The sequence below is a fragment of the Tachypleus tridentatus genome, chromosome 7 (genome assembly GCF_004210375.1).
Source record: "Tachypleus tridentatus isolate NWPU-2018 chromosome 7, ASM421037v1, whole genome shotgun sequence".
Taxonomy (NCBI): Eukaryota; Metazoa; Arthropoda; class Merostomata; order Xiphosura; family Limulidae; genus Tachypleus; species Tachypleus tridentatus.
This window is the reverse complement of record NC_134831.1, coordinates 49,363,991-49,381,634: the sequence shown is the minus strand read 5'-3', so window position 1 is coordinate 49,381,634 and position 17,644 is coordinate 49,363,991. Positions and strand designations below refer to the sequence as shown.

General features: G+C 32.8%; 1 protein-coding gene across 3 annotated transcripts in view; it reads right to left on the bottom strand.

Moving 5' to 3' along the window:
* Positions 1-17,644, bottom strand: part of LOC143255617 (A disintegrin and metalloproteinase with thrombospondin motifs 9-like) — a 157,486-nt gene that overhangs the window by 41,964 nt on the left and 97,878 nt on the right. For all 3 annotated transcript variants that reach the window (XM_076511529.1, XM_076511531.1, XM_076511530.1), the window contains exons 16-20: positions 17,411-17,506; positions 14,833-14,999; positions 12,119-12,245; positions 10,194-10,320; positions 1,236-1,446 (exon numbers count right to left, since the gene is read on the bottom strand). In XM_076511529.1, coding sequence (XP_076367644.1) covers positions 1,236-1,446; positions 10,194-10,320; positions 12,119-12,245; positions 14,833-14,999; positions 17,411-17,506 — 728 coding nt within the window. The remainder of the gene's footprint in view (positions 1-1,235; positions 1,447-10,193; positions 10,321-12,118; positions 12,246-14,832; positions 15,000-17,410; positions 17,507-17,644) is intronic.

The following is a 17,644-nucleotide window of genomic DNA, read 5'->3' as shown; positions in this document are numbered from 1 at the left end:
CATGTGATCCACTTTGAGTTGCTGCCACTCAATGTAACGATTACATCAGACTTCTATTGTCAACAGTTAGAGCGCTTGAATGTTACACTGAAACAAAAGAGGCCTGTTGTGATCAATTGTAAAGGTGTTGCGTTACACCAGGATAATGCACGGCCCCATACAGCAAAGATAACATCTGCAAAGATTGATAAGCTAGAGAAAAAGTTCCACATCCTCCTTATTTTCTAGACCTTGCCCCATCTGTTTATGATATATTCCGAAGTTTTCAGAAGTATCTTGATGGAAAAGAGCTTCGAACACATGAAGATATCAAAACTACCTCTCTACATTTTTTTCTTCCATCCTCAAGAAATTTATTGACTGACATTCAGAAGCTTGTGAATCGTTGGTAGAAGGTAATTAATAACAATGGAACATACATTATTGATTAAATAACATTAAAAGTGTTTGAAATAATTTCTCTTTTTTTGAACCTAAAATCGGATATTACATAAGGGATGACCAGATACATCAAAATTGTTATTTTTTTCTCCCAGATCACAAATGACACGAATATATAGAAGAGTTCACACACTGCTGTTGGAGAAACTAACTTATAAGTAAGTCTAAGTTAAACATAAAATTATTGTAAAACATAAAGAATAAAAATTAATACTTCATAAATAAAAATGATATTATTCACAATATATTTGTTGAAACAAGTAAACAGCCCCTACATTATTTTTAAACGAAAGCCTTCCACAGGTAGCCTGATCAGCTATATTTCTGAGCCTAACTTATGACTCAAAATCAAACTGGATTAAACAAATGAATGAAGTTAGAAATGAAACTTGGTAAAAAAAAAAAACAACCTACTATGTCCGACATCTAACTACCAACAATAACAGTAAACATAATTAATATAAATAAGACTTACATTCGTCCAATGCCTACGGACGCCCTGTTGCACATGCGATGACTGCATGGATCCGGCAACAAAAAAAAAGACATTTTAGTAATTACCAGTAACAATGTTTGCAAACGTGTTTAGGCCAAGCTAAGAAGGGAAGAACAGGTCCAGTACGCATTTGATTCTCTAAGGTTTTATAACATAAACCACGACCACGATCATATCGTACGAATAATATATTTGACTTTTGTTTGCAAAAGCGTAAATTCACTGATGCAACATTGTAGGAGGCTTAAAACTCACATTATATTAACGTTGTTTTCATCCAATAACACGGTATACTTACTGATGACCACTTTTGAAACATCCACTCTGCCTTTGGGCAGTTTCCTTCACATTGCTCTGTATCACTTGGCTTGTTAGCAAGATGTTCACAGAATTCTTCGCTAACCTCTTGCATTTTGCCATACATAAATTCTTGGACACATTTTACAATTCGTTGCTGTGTACCCCATCCACATCGAACAGAACATGTTGTTGAAGCAGTGACGCGCCATCTGCAAAGAAATAACACTCTAAAAAGATGAAAACTTAAAGAAAAAAGTTATGGAAAGCAAATAAATATTATTGTACACTTTTCCAATATACTGTGAATTCAATTTAATATTATATATATATATCACGTTGTGACGGATTTACTATTATATACATATTTAAATATTGATGTTTGTTTAAGTTAAATATATATTTATAAATACATGTAAATTGTACTATTAAATCTGTATTACAAAATTTCCGCTTATTCAGTAAAGTAGAATGTTCTCGAGTGTAAGAATCGACAGTGTACATGTGTATACAAAAGACAATTTTTTTGTTTTGTTTTGGAATTTCGCACAAAGCTACTCGAGGGCTATCTGTGCTAGCCGTCCCTAATTTAGCAGTGTAAGACTAGAGGGAAGGCAGCTAGTCATCACCACCCACCGCCAATTCTTGGGCTACTCTTTTACCAACGAATAGTGGGATTGACCGTCACATTATAACGCCCCCACGGCTGGGAGGGGGGCGAGCATGTTTGGCGCGACGCGGGCGCGAACCCGCGACCCTCGGATTACGAGTCGCACGCCTTACGCGCTAGGCCATGCCAGGCCCCCTACAAAAGACAATATTGTTCTTCTAGCTGGTATTTCTAGAAACTAAAACTAAACTACCGTGGCAGGGGTTCAGTTTAGAGAGAGAGAAATCAGAAGAGTTCTCTCTCCAACTGGGGCGTTCAGGAACTTTGTAGTTCCTCTTCGTCCCCTTTCGTGGATTGTTATTAAGATTAAGTGGTGGTTTTATTATTATTATTATTATTTTAATAAATTAATTATTGTTATTATTCTTGAATTTTTGGGTGGAGAATGTCTCACTAAATGTTCTTTTGGGTGGAGGCAAAGGCAGCAGTGGAAAGAAAGGCCGGGACCTGTCCCGAAAAGAAAAAAGTTGGGCAGATGTGAACGTGAATGTAATTCATACAAATTCAGATCAAATCAAACGGCCCGATTCTGGGTCTGGCAAAAAGGTTGCCTAGGCTGGGATCTAGAAATCCAATGCCTGAAGATTTTGATGTGGGGGGAAACGGGAGTGCCCCGAGAAAACCCACTTTCACACGACAGGCGCCGAAAGTTTTGCCTGTCGTGTGCCCTGGTATTTCTAGAATCTCATCTAACGCTTATAAAACGTAACCAATGTAACACACCAAAAAGTAGTATAAATTATTGGTTTGCTACAATTTGTATGCTATAAATCTCAAAACTATGCCTGCAATTAACGCTTATTACTAGAAAACAAGAAATGTTTGTAGATTTTGAACATTAAAAACCGTTTAATTTCAGCAGATTAACATCGGAAGTTAGTATTTTTATGAAAATATTATGTAACTTCGGCCATGAAAAACTCACTTGAGATCAGCGAAGAACTTGCTAGCTACCAGTGATGTGAATTGTACTGATATCAACTTGAAATTAATTAATTCATTGTGAACCCTTAATAGGATTTCAAAGAAGCTATAGCTCAGATAGAAGACTCAAAATTATTTGTAAGTTTGTAAAACTTTTAAATATAAATCATTATTTGTAATAATGGTTATTATAAATTGTATTATCGGTTTTATTTTAAAATATATATGTCTTATGAAAAAAAAAACTGTGTGCATCAATCTTGTTAGCAAATATCATAAAATTGGATAAATATCGACGTTTCAACTTCTAAATCTAAAACACAGGTCAATTTAAGACTATTTGAAATCGTAACACGTAACTATATACATAAATGAAATGCAAATGTGAGACAAACGTTGTTACAAACACTAAACCAGGATTGAAAGTAAATAGTTGAATGAAAAAGAATTCCAATAAAATGCATGACGTGACTAATCTAATCAGATAACAGAATACCCGACAAGAACACATAATAGTAGTGTTAAAATGATGGTCAAATGTAAAATCTACCATATTAAAGACGGTTTCAAGGAAATATACAGTAGACACACCATAATAAATTCACTAAATCAGTGTTACAGGTGACTATTCTTATAGGTGACCAGTGAAACCTGTATTCCTTCTTTTTGGTCTCTTCACTCTGCACGCTATTTCATATTCTGAGATTGTACTAGGTGGTCAATTCTCTTATTGAATGATGTCTCTGTGGCCTAGAATATAACTTGTCTCAGATTTTGTTATGACGTTTAGGGAGCTTTTGAGAAAAATGGTCTTGTTATGGCCTTACATATTACTGGTAAACAGGTAAGTGTATCTTAGTTTGCTCAATATTCTTTCTGGATCAATTGAATAATTCAGTTTTTGCCATTAGCCATTCAAGTACTAGATAGTCAGTTAATCACACTGTTTCTCGCTTCTTCACAGTCTCTCTAACTTCATCCAAAACTTCAGTTATATTAGCCAGTTCTCAATTTCACTTCAAATTCTGTTGTCAATCTGCACTATGTTAAACATAATGCCATCCTTCTGGACTCACTCAATACTCTAGGTGTTGTTCCTCCTGGACTCACTCAATACTATAGATGTTGTCCAGTGGAAATATTTTCTTTACGTCTTTCTGTCCTTTCTCTCGAGCGGTTATATGATAACTTAGATATGGTTATGGGTGTTCTGAGTACCACTGAGCTAAATAGAATCTTCCTACCTGTAATAATGTTCCTCAAGCTCATTAATAGTTCAAGAAGTCACAGTGTGCTGGTTTGGCTACGGCTGTTGCTATTTTTGTTTTATATTTATACGTGTATGTGCAATATAGAAGCTTTTGATAAAAATTCTAATAGTGAGCTTTCAAGTAAACCAAAATTATTGTTGAGAAAGTACGGTGGAGACAAAATTGTCAGATAAAAGAAAAATGCCAAAAATAAGAGACGAATATCTATAGATAAATAAATATTTTCTTACTTTATATAAATAAAGTAGTACTGTCTGTTGTTCGTTGTATGTCCATGTAACTACTAAACAGGGTGTAAATGGATCTTCACTAAAATTGGTAAGAAAGTTCATTAGGTCCATACAAATTTTCTGTTTTGCAGTTTTTATTTTACTCATCAAATTTGATAAGAAAATTTGTTGAGTCTATGCGGAAATACATGCACACGTGCGGTTTCACATTTTTGTTTTGCAGTTGTTGTTTTTTACAATTACATATAAGAGAAGCAACTGTTCATAGTTTTTCATCTGTGATTGGATGGTCATCTGGAGAGATGAGATTTACCACTGCCTCTATAAGTTATTTTACTCCGAAATAGTACATTATTTTAGTTTCTATATTTGGTACGATTTTGGTTTTTATGGGTTGTTTCTTCCTAAAGTGAAATCCATTAGATCTTTTACAGTAGTGTGATTTTATTGCTCTCTTAAAGCTGTTGCTGTTCCGTTAAACATAGATCATCCATAAGCACACTCGTATATATATGTTCAAGTTCGTTTCATTAGCCCCCCGCTAGTACAGCGGTAAGTCTACGGATTTACAACGCTAAAATCAGGGGCTCGATTCCCCTCGGTGGGCTCAGCAGATAGCCCGTTGTGGCTTTGCTAAAAGAAAAACACACACTCGTTTCATTAATATGCATGGGATTTAACATATAGTATTTTTGCTTCAGAACAAAGCTGTACAAAAATATATTTTCGCTATGTACACTGCGAGTAATAAATTCCTGGGTTTTAACTTCGCAAGTCCATTACACTTCCTGCCGACTCAGTTTGAATATGTTTGTTTGTTTTTGAATTTCGCGCCAAGCTACACGAGTGCTATCTGCGCTAGCCGTCGCTAATTTAGCAGCGTAAGACTAGAGGGAAGGCAGCTAGTTATCACCATCCACCGCCAACTCTTGGCTACTCTTTTACAAACGAATAATGGGATTGATCGTAACATTATAACGACCCCACGGGCGAAAGGGTGAGCATATTTGGTGTGACGGGAATTCGAACCCGCGACCTCAGATTACTAGTCGAGTGCCTTAAACACCTGGCCATGCCGAGTCCCGTGGACGTGATGTGCAGATAAATGAGAACTATGAAAGATCCAGTCTTAAATGTAACTTTACGCAAAATATGTGCGACCATAAAGCTATTTTTTTTATAAATTATCATATTTGGAAAATATATCGTATTTTCATTCACACGAGGAAATTTCCTTCTAGCTTGCTTGTCTCACTTGTATAACAAAACTTTCAAACTAACAATTAATGTAAAATAAAGCTTAATGATGTTGCCAATACGAAGCACGTGAGGCCTCGAGCATCATCAAAATAGAAGCATTCGGTAATAATGATATGAAATATAAACAACAAAAAGTGTCACAATAAATACTCATTTTTAAAAGTATATAACAGATATACATATATATTGTTACATCATAGCGTCTTTTAGCTTGTAGAACATTCTAGGCTTCAGTACATACAAGTGACCAAATTAGCGCAAGTGAAGTCAGGTGATGTTAAGATTGTGAAAGTGAAGTTAGACGCGTGTGAGTTTAGCCGTTACGCGCGAATTTTAGGGTTTCACAGCTTAATAGAGATAATGAAAATATTTTTTTTTGTCAAAGTGTGTTCTAAAATAACTGAACTCACCTTTGTAGACTGAAGAAAAAGAGACAATTGTTTTTATTCTATGATAGCCTACAGGGTAACATAAGTGAGTTTTTCACTGATACCATTGTGATAAAAGAGGAGAGAAAAAAAAAGGTTCATCTTGTCAGTTGTAAAGTAACTCAGCTTGTGTGAACTTTTGAAAAACATAAAGAAAATTAATTAAAATTTTAGACACAACTGTGATAACCAACACTGTACCGAGTTTTCTTATACGTAGATAAGACTTGTTTCGAATATATCATTTTAAAAAGAAGTGGATTGTGTGCTGTCCCTTTACTGTTCAAGGTAAATTTGTGACTGATGTGAACAGTGATTTGTGATTGTTACGGTGCAGTTGTTGTAGGTGAAGAATAATATAAGTCAAATCATAAGTGTGTATGTACATATATCTTGAACAACGGAATGAGCTAGTTTAATTATAAAGACAATATATGTGTGTCGTGAGCAACAGAAAACATTAGTGCTATTAGTAAAACATAAAGCAGTAGTAGAGGCAAGTAATGCTTTTAAAAAAAGAATAAAGAAAATGGAAATAAAATGATAGGTAAAGGATACATGAACATTTTTAGCCACTTTGTCAGGGTGGAAAGTGTTCAAAGAAATTGTACCTCTTCTGTGTGTCAAGATGGAGTGTTGAATTGATAGTGGGAAAACTGTTTGGTACCAAGTTTCTGGTGTAGAAGCCACATATCTAAAAATAGTAAGTAACCGAAAATCAGGATGGCAGCTCTACTGGTAATTAAAAAAGAAAGTGTTTTTACTCTTTCTCAGATATGATGTCTGATATGTATTCTAAGTAAAATAGATAGATTAAAGAAATTGTTCTAGATTGCTACTCTCAATCCTAAAATAACACTTTATAAGTGGATTCATATCTTTATTAATATTACTAAAGGATTTGTGAAAAAAAATATTATAAAATATTTATTTCGAACCAGTTGCAGGCATAAGGTATGGTGGTAATGACAATCGAATCGCAATCTGCGGTTCGCAAGATGGAAACCTAGCGTCTAAAATGCTCGCCTTTTTAGCTGAAAAGAATTATAATGTCAATCCCCTTATACATTGGTAAATAGTAATTTAATGACAGGTGGTGGATGCTGGAGAACGATTGCCTTCATTGTGGTATGCAGTTCAAATTTATAGACGGTGAAAGATAGGTTTTTTTCATAAAAACGACAAATATATGCACAAAAGAACTAAAAAAGTCTTACGAAATAATAGAATATTTCTAACTTGACTAGTAAATTCATACAGGCTCGGCATGGCCAAGCGTGTTGAGGCGTTCGACTCGTAATCCGAGGGTCGCTGGTTCGAATCCCGGTCGCACCAAAGATGCCCGCCTTTTCAGCCGTGGGGGCATTATAATGTTACTATCAATCCCATTATTCGTTGGTAAAAGAGTAGCCCAAGAGTTGGCGGTGGGTGGTGATGACTAACTGCCTTCCCTCTAGTCTTACACTGCTAAATTATGGACGGCTAGCGCAGATAGCCCTCGAGTAGCTTTGCGCGAAATTCAAACAAACTTCATACAACTATCCGACAAATAAGCTGTACTTTAAGTGAAGTTGTTCCATGTTACCGCTGACTCACTATGGAAGTCTTCAGATAACATGGAATTATATAAAGTGCTTTATATGTTCTTATTGTTTTAAAATCATTAATTGTCCTGAAATCTTTTGAATTTATCCCTCAGTGACACAGCTGTATGTCTACGGACTTACAATACTACAAATCGGTTTTCGATACCCATGGTGGGCAGAGGACAAATAGCTTATACGTGTAGCTTTGTGCTTACTTACAAACAACCTTTTAAATTATCTTATCCAAAAATACGTGTCTTTACAGATACTCCTGATCATTTGTTCCTACTATTAGCCGCGAGTGTATGTTTTTAACTATTTGTGTAGAAAACAAAATGCCATGAGCTCTAAACAGTGTAATAATTGCTGAATATTTCACAAATATTAAAATTTAAAACAGCAGTTTTATATATTGGATTATATTTATATATATATATAGGTACTAATTGATTTTCACTTCAATATGGGAAAATATCACCATAAAGCTCAAACGCAAGATAACATTGACACCACATTCTGAGATATACATATCCATCTTTCTGAAAGAGTTCTTTCCAAGGCATCTTTCACTTCGTTTCTTGAATCACTAAATGTAGAGACTTTCAAGTGGTTGAGATCGTTTGAGTATGATTATCATTTTCATGGAATACGTCCAACTCTTTAATGCAGTAGTGATAGGTGTTATCATCCATTACGAACAAATGAATCACCATTGTTAAGGTTAGTAGTTTTCTTGAAAATTAATACCCTTGTTCACTTAATAATGAAGAAAATAAAGTTCGACCACTGATAACAATAAGATAATTACCGATACACACCATTGCACGATGCCAAAGGTATTTTTTAAAACAAACAGAGGATATACAAACAGTTAATGTAAGAACAATATTCTGAAGCCAAAACATAATAATACTGCAGTTGGTACACACTAGCTGTCCTAAAAATCAAAAGAGAAAGACAATTTACAACATATATTGTGAATGTAGGCTCCAATATATTGGAGAAACCCATCAAACAAAACAGGATTGAGATGCATAATAGACACTCAAGAATACGTGTGCTTTATATACAGAGAAAACCTCAATGCAATAAAATAGAACAGTATTGAAATAACCGGATATGAATTACTCACGTGAAAAGGGTAAAAGAAACCTTCTTCATGTACCTAATTGATAGCACATTCAATCAACCTAGCATAAAAATAAGCATAACTTGTGTACCTCTCTTGAAAACCATTACAAGAAATAATTGGTTCAATAACGTTATACTGAAAATTTGTTTATTTGTTTGCTGTTAGACACAAAACTAAAGAACGGACTATCTTATTTTGTCAGCCATGGGTATCGCAACCATGATTTTAGTGCTCTGAGCCAAAAGAGATACTGTTATACCATTGGGGCGCTTGTGGTGAAAGATCCTAGACTAATAAGATGTTCAGTGTAAAAATCGATTGAGACAGATGATGAAATATCTGAAATATGGTTAGTCTCTAAGAGATTATGAAATTATATGATTCCAGAATTACTAGAAGGGCGGTAAAGGTTGATAGTGTTGACTAGCTGCTTTTTCTCTAGTCTATCACTTAAAAATTAGGGATGGCTAAGGAAGATAACCCTGAGGTAGTTTTGCATGAAAATGAGTAACAAATTTTGCTAGAGGCACTTTAAACTACATATGGTGAGTTCACAAAAAGCTGTTGTGATTGGCTTGCTTCCACTTGCCTGATACTTCTCTACAATAGTCTAGATGTGGTTCATTAATAACTTAAGAGTACTTTACATAATGTGATTTATGCAAAAGTAATAAATGAGAAAAGTGTATATGAAACCAATATATATATATATATAGCATAGGCTAAATGACCCAGTGTCTGCATGTCAATGATCATTAAATGCCTCATTTTCATAACAGTGATCTTATATTGAGTGACTGACTTTATTTTATGCTAGTAATCTTGACTTGTCATAGCTAAAATTAATTGTCTGACTTCTTTTCATTGTTTGCGTAATGTATGTAAAGAGGTATGAAAACACCCTTGAAATATTATATAAAAATATACGGGGATAAACAAGAGAAATTAAAAACTAACAAATCTTCTCTTATTTTGCTCAAATACCTTTTAACTACACATAAAACACAATTTAGTTGTATCTATCTGAAATAAAATGTGGTTCAGTTCAAAATAAATATTTCACTAACATCAGTTCTTGCAGTTTCTAACATAATTTCAAGATTTAATCACATAAATTCTTCAAATATTTGCTAGTTTTATCTGGTAAAATAAAGTAATATTGTACTTACTCAACTTTTCCAAAAAAACACCTAACGATGACCCCTTTATGAATTAGTGAAACTTCATTTGTCTGATAACCAAATAAAGAAGTCATATACTTTACATTATTTTTTATATTTCGTATTGATTTATTGCCTACCTTGGGCCTTTAAACATTTCAGTGTCTAGGTGATCGCATAACAGAGAAACTAACAAATTAATTCAAGAAAACCCCAAATGTACTCGCGTGAAGATTAAAAATTATCATATTGGTCAAAACGACATAAAATACGGTGAAATAAAACACAGCTTTTTTACCTGAGTTTACAATGGTCATTGCAAGTTTTGACTAGAGCAGAAGGCTTCTTAGTAACATCACAATGGTTATTGTTAACTTTGAGATTGTCAAAGATCCTTATACAAATGGGTGATCGAAGCATTTCACCTATTAGTTTACATAAAACTGGCATTAGTTAAATTAATACTGTGATTGATTTATTTTTATACAAACACAACAGAAATTGTAAAGAAAAAATGGTTCCTGGTTGTACTATTTTAAAAACAGTTGGCTACTATTGTTTTTCAATATTTCTTCAATAAACATGCTTTTGTATATTAAGTTACCGTTTTTTCATATTACTATTTAATTGTATATATTCTCTGTAAGCGAGAATTATTGACTAGATGCTGCTTTGAACAAGCCTTTGCAATAAATCAGATGCATTTAAGCATTAGAAGTTGATTCTTGCTCTTTAAAATATTCTATACATTTAGAGAACAGGCAGGACATGTGCAATACACATCCAACAATATACAAAGCATATTGAATTTTTAATCCAAAGTGGACAGATTGAAAGGATATGAAAAAAAGAAAACCATGTTTTTATACTTTAAAGCAAGAGTCTTAAACGTTCAACAATATTTGAAGGCACACTAGTGTTTTTGTAAACCGTATATTGATGATTCTTGCTCTTAAGAATATTCTATAAATTTAGAGATCAAGCAGAACATGTGCAATACACATCCGACAATATACAAAGCATTAGAAATCAAGAGGTTTAAATTTTGTAATAAAAATCACAGCAGATGTGTGTTATCTTTTTTATATAATTTTCTTAATTTGTCCATTTGGTATTCCATTTTTGATCCAAAGTGAACAGATTAAAAGGAGTGTGAGAAAAGAAAAACTATCTTCATCTTATATAATTTTTATCACATATTTTAGGCCCGTTGATATTAATTAATATTTTTGTTAATACCTATAGCTACCATTTAATTTTGAGAATTTATCATCAGAACATTACGCAAGATATCTTATTGTGTAACAAATTAAATTGTATGTGTTTGCATTAGTGCTACTAACGATATTTGTTAGTGTACCATTTCGATATTTGGAATTTATTTTAGTAGGAAAATAGTCCCCTGTAAGCTGTTCGTATTATTACCACACTGAAACGTTTTACTGTAAACGATCAGAAATAACTTACATTAGAGAGTTATGATTTGAATTGCTTACTAACGATAATTTATTACATGACAGTTCATGTAAAGAACTTCTTCTTGAGTTCCAATGGAATAAACATCTTATAGTTAAGTATTGAGCTCAAATTAAAATAAGTTTGTCATTGTTAGAACCACAAATAAAATTTTAATTATGATATCCAACATTATTATATTACATAGACAATTAACAATCTAAAAGATAATCTTTAGTTTCATTTAGTTGTAGAAATTTTAACAAACGCAAAATGCTGAGATAGCTACAAAGCTATTGTTTGTTTATAAGACAGGAAAAAATGCTCATAAAACCTTGCATTCACCTCCAGAACGAGAAAAGAAAATGCTCATACTAAAAAACAAAAAAAAAACAGATATATTAATTAGGTACTTGGGCCTCAGATACTAAATTACTAACATTAAAAGCATGCTCTAAATTTATAATGTAGTAATGATTGTATTATATCCATCTGGAGTCAGGACACAAATTAAAGGAAACAGACGAAGAAGTTATCAAACGTTTATAATCATTTAACTTTAGAATCCTTTAACAATGTAAACTAAATACCAGAATAATAATTTAATGAATATTCTGAAAATGAAATAATAAGACATATATAAACAGATAACATAGTAAGACAAAAATAGAAAAAGAAAATAACATTTTAGTTTTATAATTAAACTAAATTATAATGATAAAATATGAATTTTTTGCTTAAAAGTACGCTTACACCTTAGGCTCTTACCTCCACACACCCGGGAACAGTCTGACCACTTCCTTTCTAGCTCCCAGGTGTACTTATTTTCTTCTCGTATTGATACAGTATACTCAAATTGAATATTGGGCGGCCGAACATCTCCCACAGTGAGAACCTGAATATTTAATGCAATATTTATATCAGTGCGCCAACTAAGTTATTCGGAACCATTTTTTTTTTCACTGCTACAGCCTACATACTTAAATATAGTTTAAAAACTGCGAAGAGGAAAAGCTATTTCATTATGATTCTTAAAATATCTTCAATGAAAAAAAACGTGACTTTCAAAATATAACAGCCATAATATAAAAACTCTCCGACGATTGACCTGAACTTATTAGTACGAAAAATTACTCATCACTGAAATTTAAATCCCACATGTTTTACAAAAGATCATCAAGTTATATGCATGTTTAATATACATGGACACTATAACCAAAAACCATTTCACCAATTACTACTACGGTTTACTTTCTTAGAGTAAAGAAACAGTTACATGACATGGAAAAAACTCACAAGCTAAGATTAGCAAGTAATGGAATAAATATTCCTAAAAAAAATTCCTAAAGAGAAAAAAAACTGAATTTGTTTAAACACGGATTCTCTTCATTTATGAAGTATTGTTATACACGTTTGTCAGTGTCTCTAATTCCAAACCGTCGTCCACAGGGTAAAAATTAGCTAGCACAAACCATGGTTCCTTTTCGTTTTTTTTTTGTGTGTAAACCCGGCATGGCCAGGTGGTTAGAGCGCTCGACTCGCAATCTGTGGGTCGCGGGTTTGAATCTCCGTCACACCAAACATGCTCACCCCTTCAGGCATGAGGGCGTTATATTTTCTGTTGAATTATAGTTTTATTATTATTTTGTAACACCAAGTTACCAATGTAAATAATATGATTTTCGTACTACTATTATATGTATGAGGTATTTGTGAAAACACTTAGCTTGGTTTAAGTAGCATCGTCCTTACCGCTTGTTAAATAACAAGGAAATATTATCAAATGAAATTCCTCTCTTCCCATGTTATATATTAAATATTTAAAATTTTACCAAACGTTATTAGGTCCAGTTATTAAAGTAGCTATCGTCCAAGAAAACCTAAATTACAAAATATGGAAGTATGAATATGTCACTTTATATATAGCTATATTTATGGCAGTTGTTTATTTGCTTATGGCAAATCTACTTAAATTATCTGCTCATGTTCCTAATTCTAGCTGCTAGCCATAACGAAGGTCACTGGTTTGTAGTACTCACCAACAAAAATAGAGGGATTGACCGTTAATTATAAAGTTACAAGCATGTTTAGCTTCGGGTTTCGATCCCATAACTCTTACATTTTGACGGTCTACAATGACAACAAACGTGAAAATTTGAAAGTATGGAAACCGAATGAATTTCGCAAAAAAAAAAAAAAAAATCGTTTATTGCCTATTCCAGCTTTGAATCTATAAATATTCCAAACCTATAAATATACTAAACTTTGTAGAATAATGGTTTGGAACAAGGGTGATGTTAATGGTTTATAAACCCTTACACCACATTATTGCTGTTCTTGAGCATTTATTATCTTTGACCTAAGTTAACGTTATCTAAACTCACAGATGGCGCTACGTTCTTATAACAATATTTACTTTCTTTATATATACATTTTGAAAAGTAGATAACATATTGCTAAATGTGTATTGCGAAAGTGCCACCTGTTCTCTAAATTTGTCGAAGATTCTCGAGCATAAGAATTAACAATGTACTATGTGTACATGTAAAATATTAGAGACTGCCATTATTACTATTGCCAAATGAACTTTTGAGAGCCGCACTTAATGATCATAAAAGGTATCCACGGCAACACGCGGAGTGACAGTATAATATTGTTGTTTTGTTAGAGTAAGTATACTTTAAGCGTCTGTAGCTATAAGCGTAATAAACGCTTATTAATCTGAAACTACAGATTCTGGTAAGGAATGTCTATAGGTTTCGAACAATACAAATCGTTTTACTTCAGTGAATTAGTTTCGGACGTTAGTATTTCAACGAGAACATTAGATATTTTCGTCGGTGAAAAAGCTCACGTTTGAAGAAACTAGCTACCAACCCGTCAAGTGAAGTGTACCTGTGTATCAACACAGAATTAACTCGTTCATTATAAACCGTCGATGAAATACTTAGTTGCAGATCAGATAGAAGACTCTGTATTGTTTGTGAGTTTGTAAAAAAATTATATATAAATCGTTATTATAAATTGTATTGTTTTTTGTATATTAAAATATATTTGCATTACGAAAGAAAATTGGGATATCGATCTTGTTAGAAAATATCATAAATTTCATACTTATCGATATTCAACTTCTAAATTAAAATTAAACTGTCTAGTTAATTGAAATCGTAATGAGTAAAATAATAAATATCTCGGAAACTCATCCGAGATAAGTTATAAATACGTAACAAGTACTTGAGACAAAAATGTTTGTATTTTACTATATATTTGTGAGCATTGCAAAGATTAACAAAATATCCTGTTATTAATTAGTCAGTTATCTTGTATAGTTAATTTTATAGTTTTTCAAACAAAATAAGATATTTATAACAAAGGTTGAAAAGTTTAAAAATTCGTTGTACAATAAAAATTATTCCTCATAACGTAACATTTTGAAGTTTATATGTGTACTGGCATCCATAGTTATAATAAACATTTCTAACCTGAACATATAGCTCTTTCTTCAGTGGTTTGGACGAGTTTATACGCTCAATTACTGCCACAGACCCGCTGTATTCCAGTATTGTGCCGTAAAACTTAATAATTTTCTTGAAAGGACTGACTGTAAAGTTCCCATTCAGGATATATTCTTGATTGCTTGCCATAAGTGCTGAAAAGTCAAAGTAGTATATTTTTGTATCTACTGTGTACAATAAAAGTAACAATGAACTAGGCCTAACGTGCGAGTACAATTAAGCTAATTTAGCTAAATGTGAATAAATGTGTTTTAAGGTACGCATACAGTTTGCACAAACAAGATACACTAATATGACAAACATAACAAGTTCATTAAATCTACAGAAATATTGAAGACTTGAATGGAAAATATATAAATTAGTCTGTATTTTATAAATACAGTTGTGTAGAAGACTAAAACGTGCGAGAGTGAACAAATAGATTATTATTGAAGAAAATATTGTGATGTGGGAAGCCTCCATAGACATTCCTGAATATGCAAATCTTTAACGTAAGAAATAAAGAATTGGAAATAACTTTATGGGCAATCTAGAATACAGCAGTGCTCAAAACTTTTCTCGAAAATCTAGTAAATATAAAAATTACAGTAGAATAGATTACTAAAAAGCACAAAACATTCAACAACCAAACCACTAACAAATGAAATAATATATTATAAGTGAAATAATTTAAAAATGCAGACAATTAACGAAACAAGTAGAGTACTGTAATGTTCTTCTATGAACAATCTTGAATATAAAGTTTATTACAACTATACATTAATTAACAAGACATCCCTTAGTGTGTACGCTTCCTTAAGTAACCTTGAATATGAAATTTAGATAAGATTTATAGTAAGATTAGTAGAAGAAATGCAATAACAAAAAGTGACTCCTGTAAATAACCCAGAGTAAACAAATAATAAGTGGAAGATAAGTAGTAACATAAGAGACTAACGTTAATACTTCAAAAACTTTACTAGAATAGAAGTTTGCTTTTCTTCTTAAATGTCGCACAAAGCTACATGAGAGCTATTTACTCTCGTTGTTTCTAATCTTAAAGCGACAGACTAGAGAGAAAGCAGTTAGTCTAATACTTTCAGTATGCATGATGTATTCCTGCTTGTTCAATATACAATACCTTTTCAAAATGTTTGTTATTTCGTATAAAATGTTATAACATCTAGAATCTTTCATATTTGATCTAAAAGGAAAAAAAAAAAGAGGTTTGTCTTTTCTGCATTACTCTAACGTCACTTAGAACAAATGTGATAATTAGGAAGAGGAATTTTCGAAATATAACAACACATTTTTCGACAGGTGCTAGTTTTATGTTGTTTTACATAGTTAACTTCCATGTTTAACTCAATTTCAGGAAAGCCTGTCCACAACGTTTAAAAACAAAGAAAAACAAAAACACGGTTATCTTTGTTTAGGCAGCGCCATATAGAAATTAAACTTTACTTCCATAACACTACTATTAGCTGCTGGAATTAAATTTCGCACTTAACCTTTCTTACTCAAATAACATAGTCGTAGACAAACTCTTTTTGAATTTCTAGTTATTAGCATATAAACTAGCAAATAGTAGGCAGAAGTTCGACCCTTATTAGTCTCGTAAGTTTTTGAGGTTGTCTGAAGAAAAGCAATAAGGGATGATAAAGTTATGTTTGTTTGTTTTTTTAATTTCACGCAAAGCTACACGAACGCTATCTGCGCTAGCCGTCCCTAATTTAGTAGTACGACTAGAGGGAAGGTAGCTAGTCATCACCACCCACCGCCAACTCTTGGGCTACTCTTTTACCAAGGAATAGTGGGATTGACAATCACATTATAACACTCCCACGGCTGAAAGAGCGAGCATGTTTGGTGCGACAGGGATTCAAACCCGCGACCCTCAGATTACGACTCGAGTGCCTTAACCAACTGGCCATGCCGGGCCATAAAGTTATGTAATAATCAAGAAGACAAAATAAATTAAATTGCTGTGTAATTGGATGCAGCGATTTACGATCAGAAAAACACTAAAATTTTCCGTTATCTGCTGTTTACGTGCATCTCTCTTCTTTCTTCATTTCTGTTTTCAGCTCTCGCCTTTCAATGCTAAGTCAAGTAAAACAATAGTGCTGTAGAAATTGTGTCAATGAACACGTTACAAGAGTTACAATAAATGAATCGATTAACTCGCGGATTCGTTTCATTAAATAACTCACTTCTAGTTTCAACTTGGAATAACTATTATTGTTATTTTCAGAATTTCACCCTTTACCTTTATTGTCAATAGTTGATTCATGCTATTCAAACTTATTCCATTTCCAAACATCAAAGCCAAACCCACCTCGTTGCGCAAATTTTCTCCAGCCAAAACGATAATTATTAAATATTATGGATTAAAAACATAACTTACAAAATTCTGTTGAATACTTTCATCAGTTGCTGAAGAAATGCGGTGTTGTTGTAATGCTGCATTTATAAAATTGTAACTTGACGTATAACGATAGCTAAAGATGAAAGTGGAGTTTAATAACAAGCATTTATTGAAATACCAAAAAGAGAAAAGATATACCTAAATAGTTGTCATCTTGGTGAGAGTTTTGATAACCACGCTGGAGAATTTCGATGTTGCTCGCTCCAGCAGGAATCATAACAACCGAATTGTAGCCTAGAGAAAACGGAAAACGTAAAATTGTCGCTGGTCTTTTTAAGAATTGAAAATATTTTTCATTTAATGAACAGTATTGTTTTCTTGACAGGATCACAAGAATGAAGTTTTTATTTAAATTTATCTCCAATCATTCAT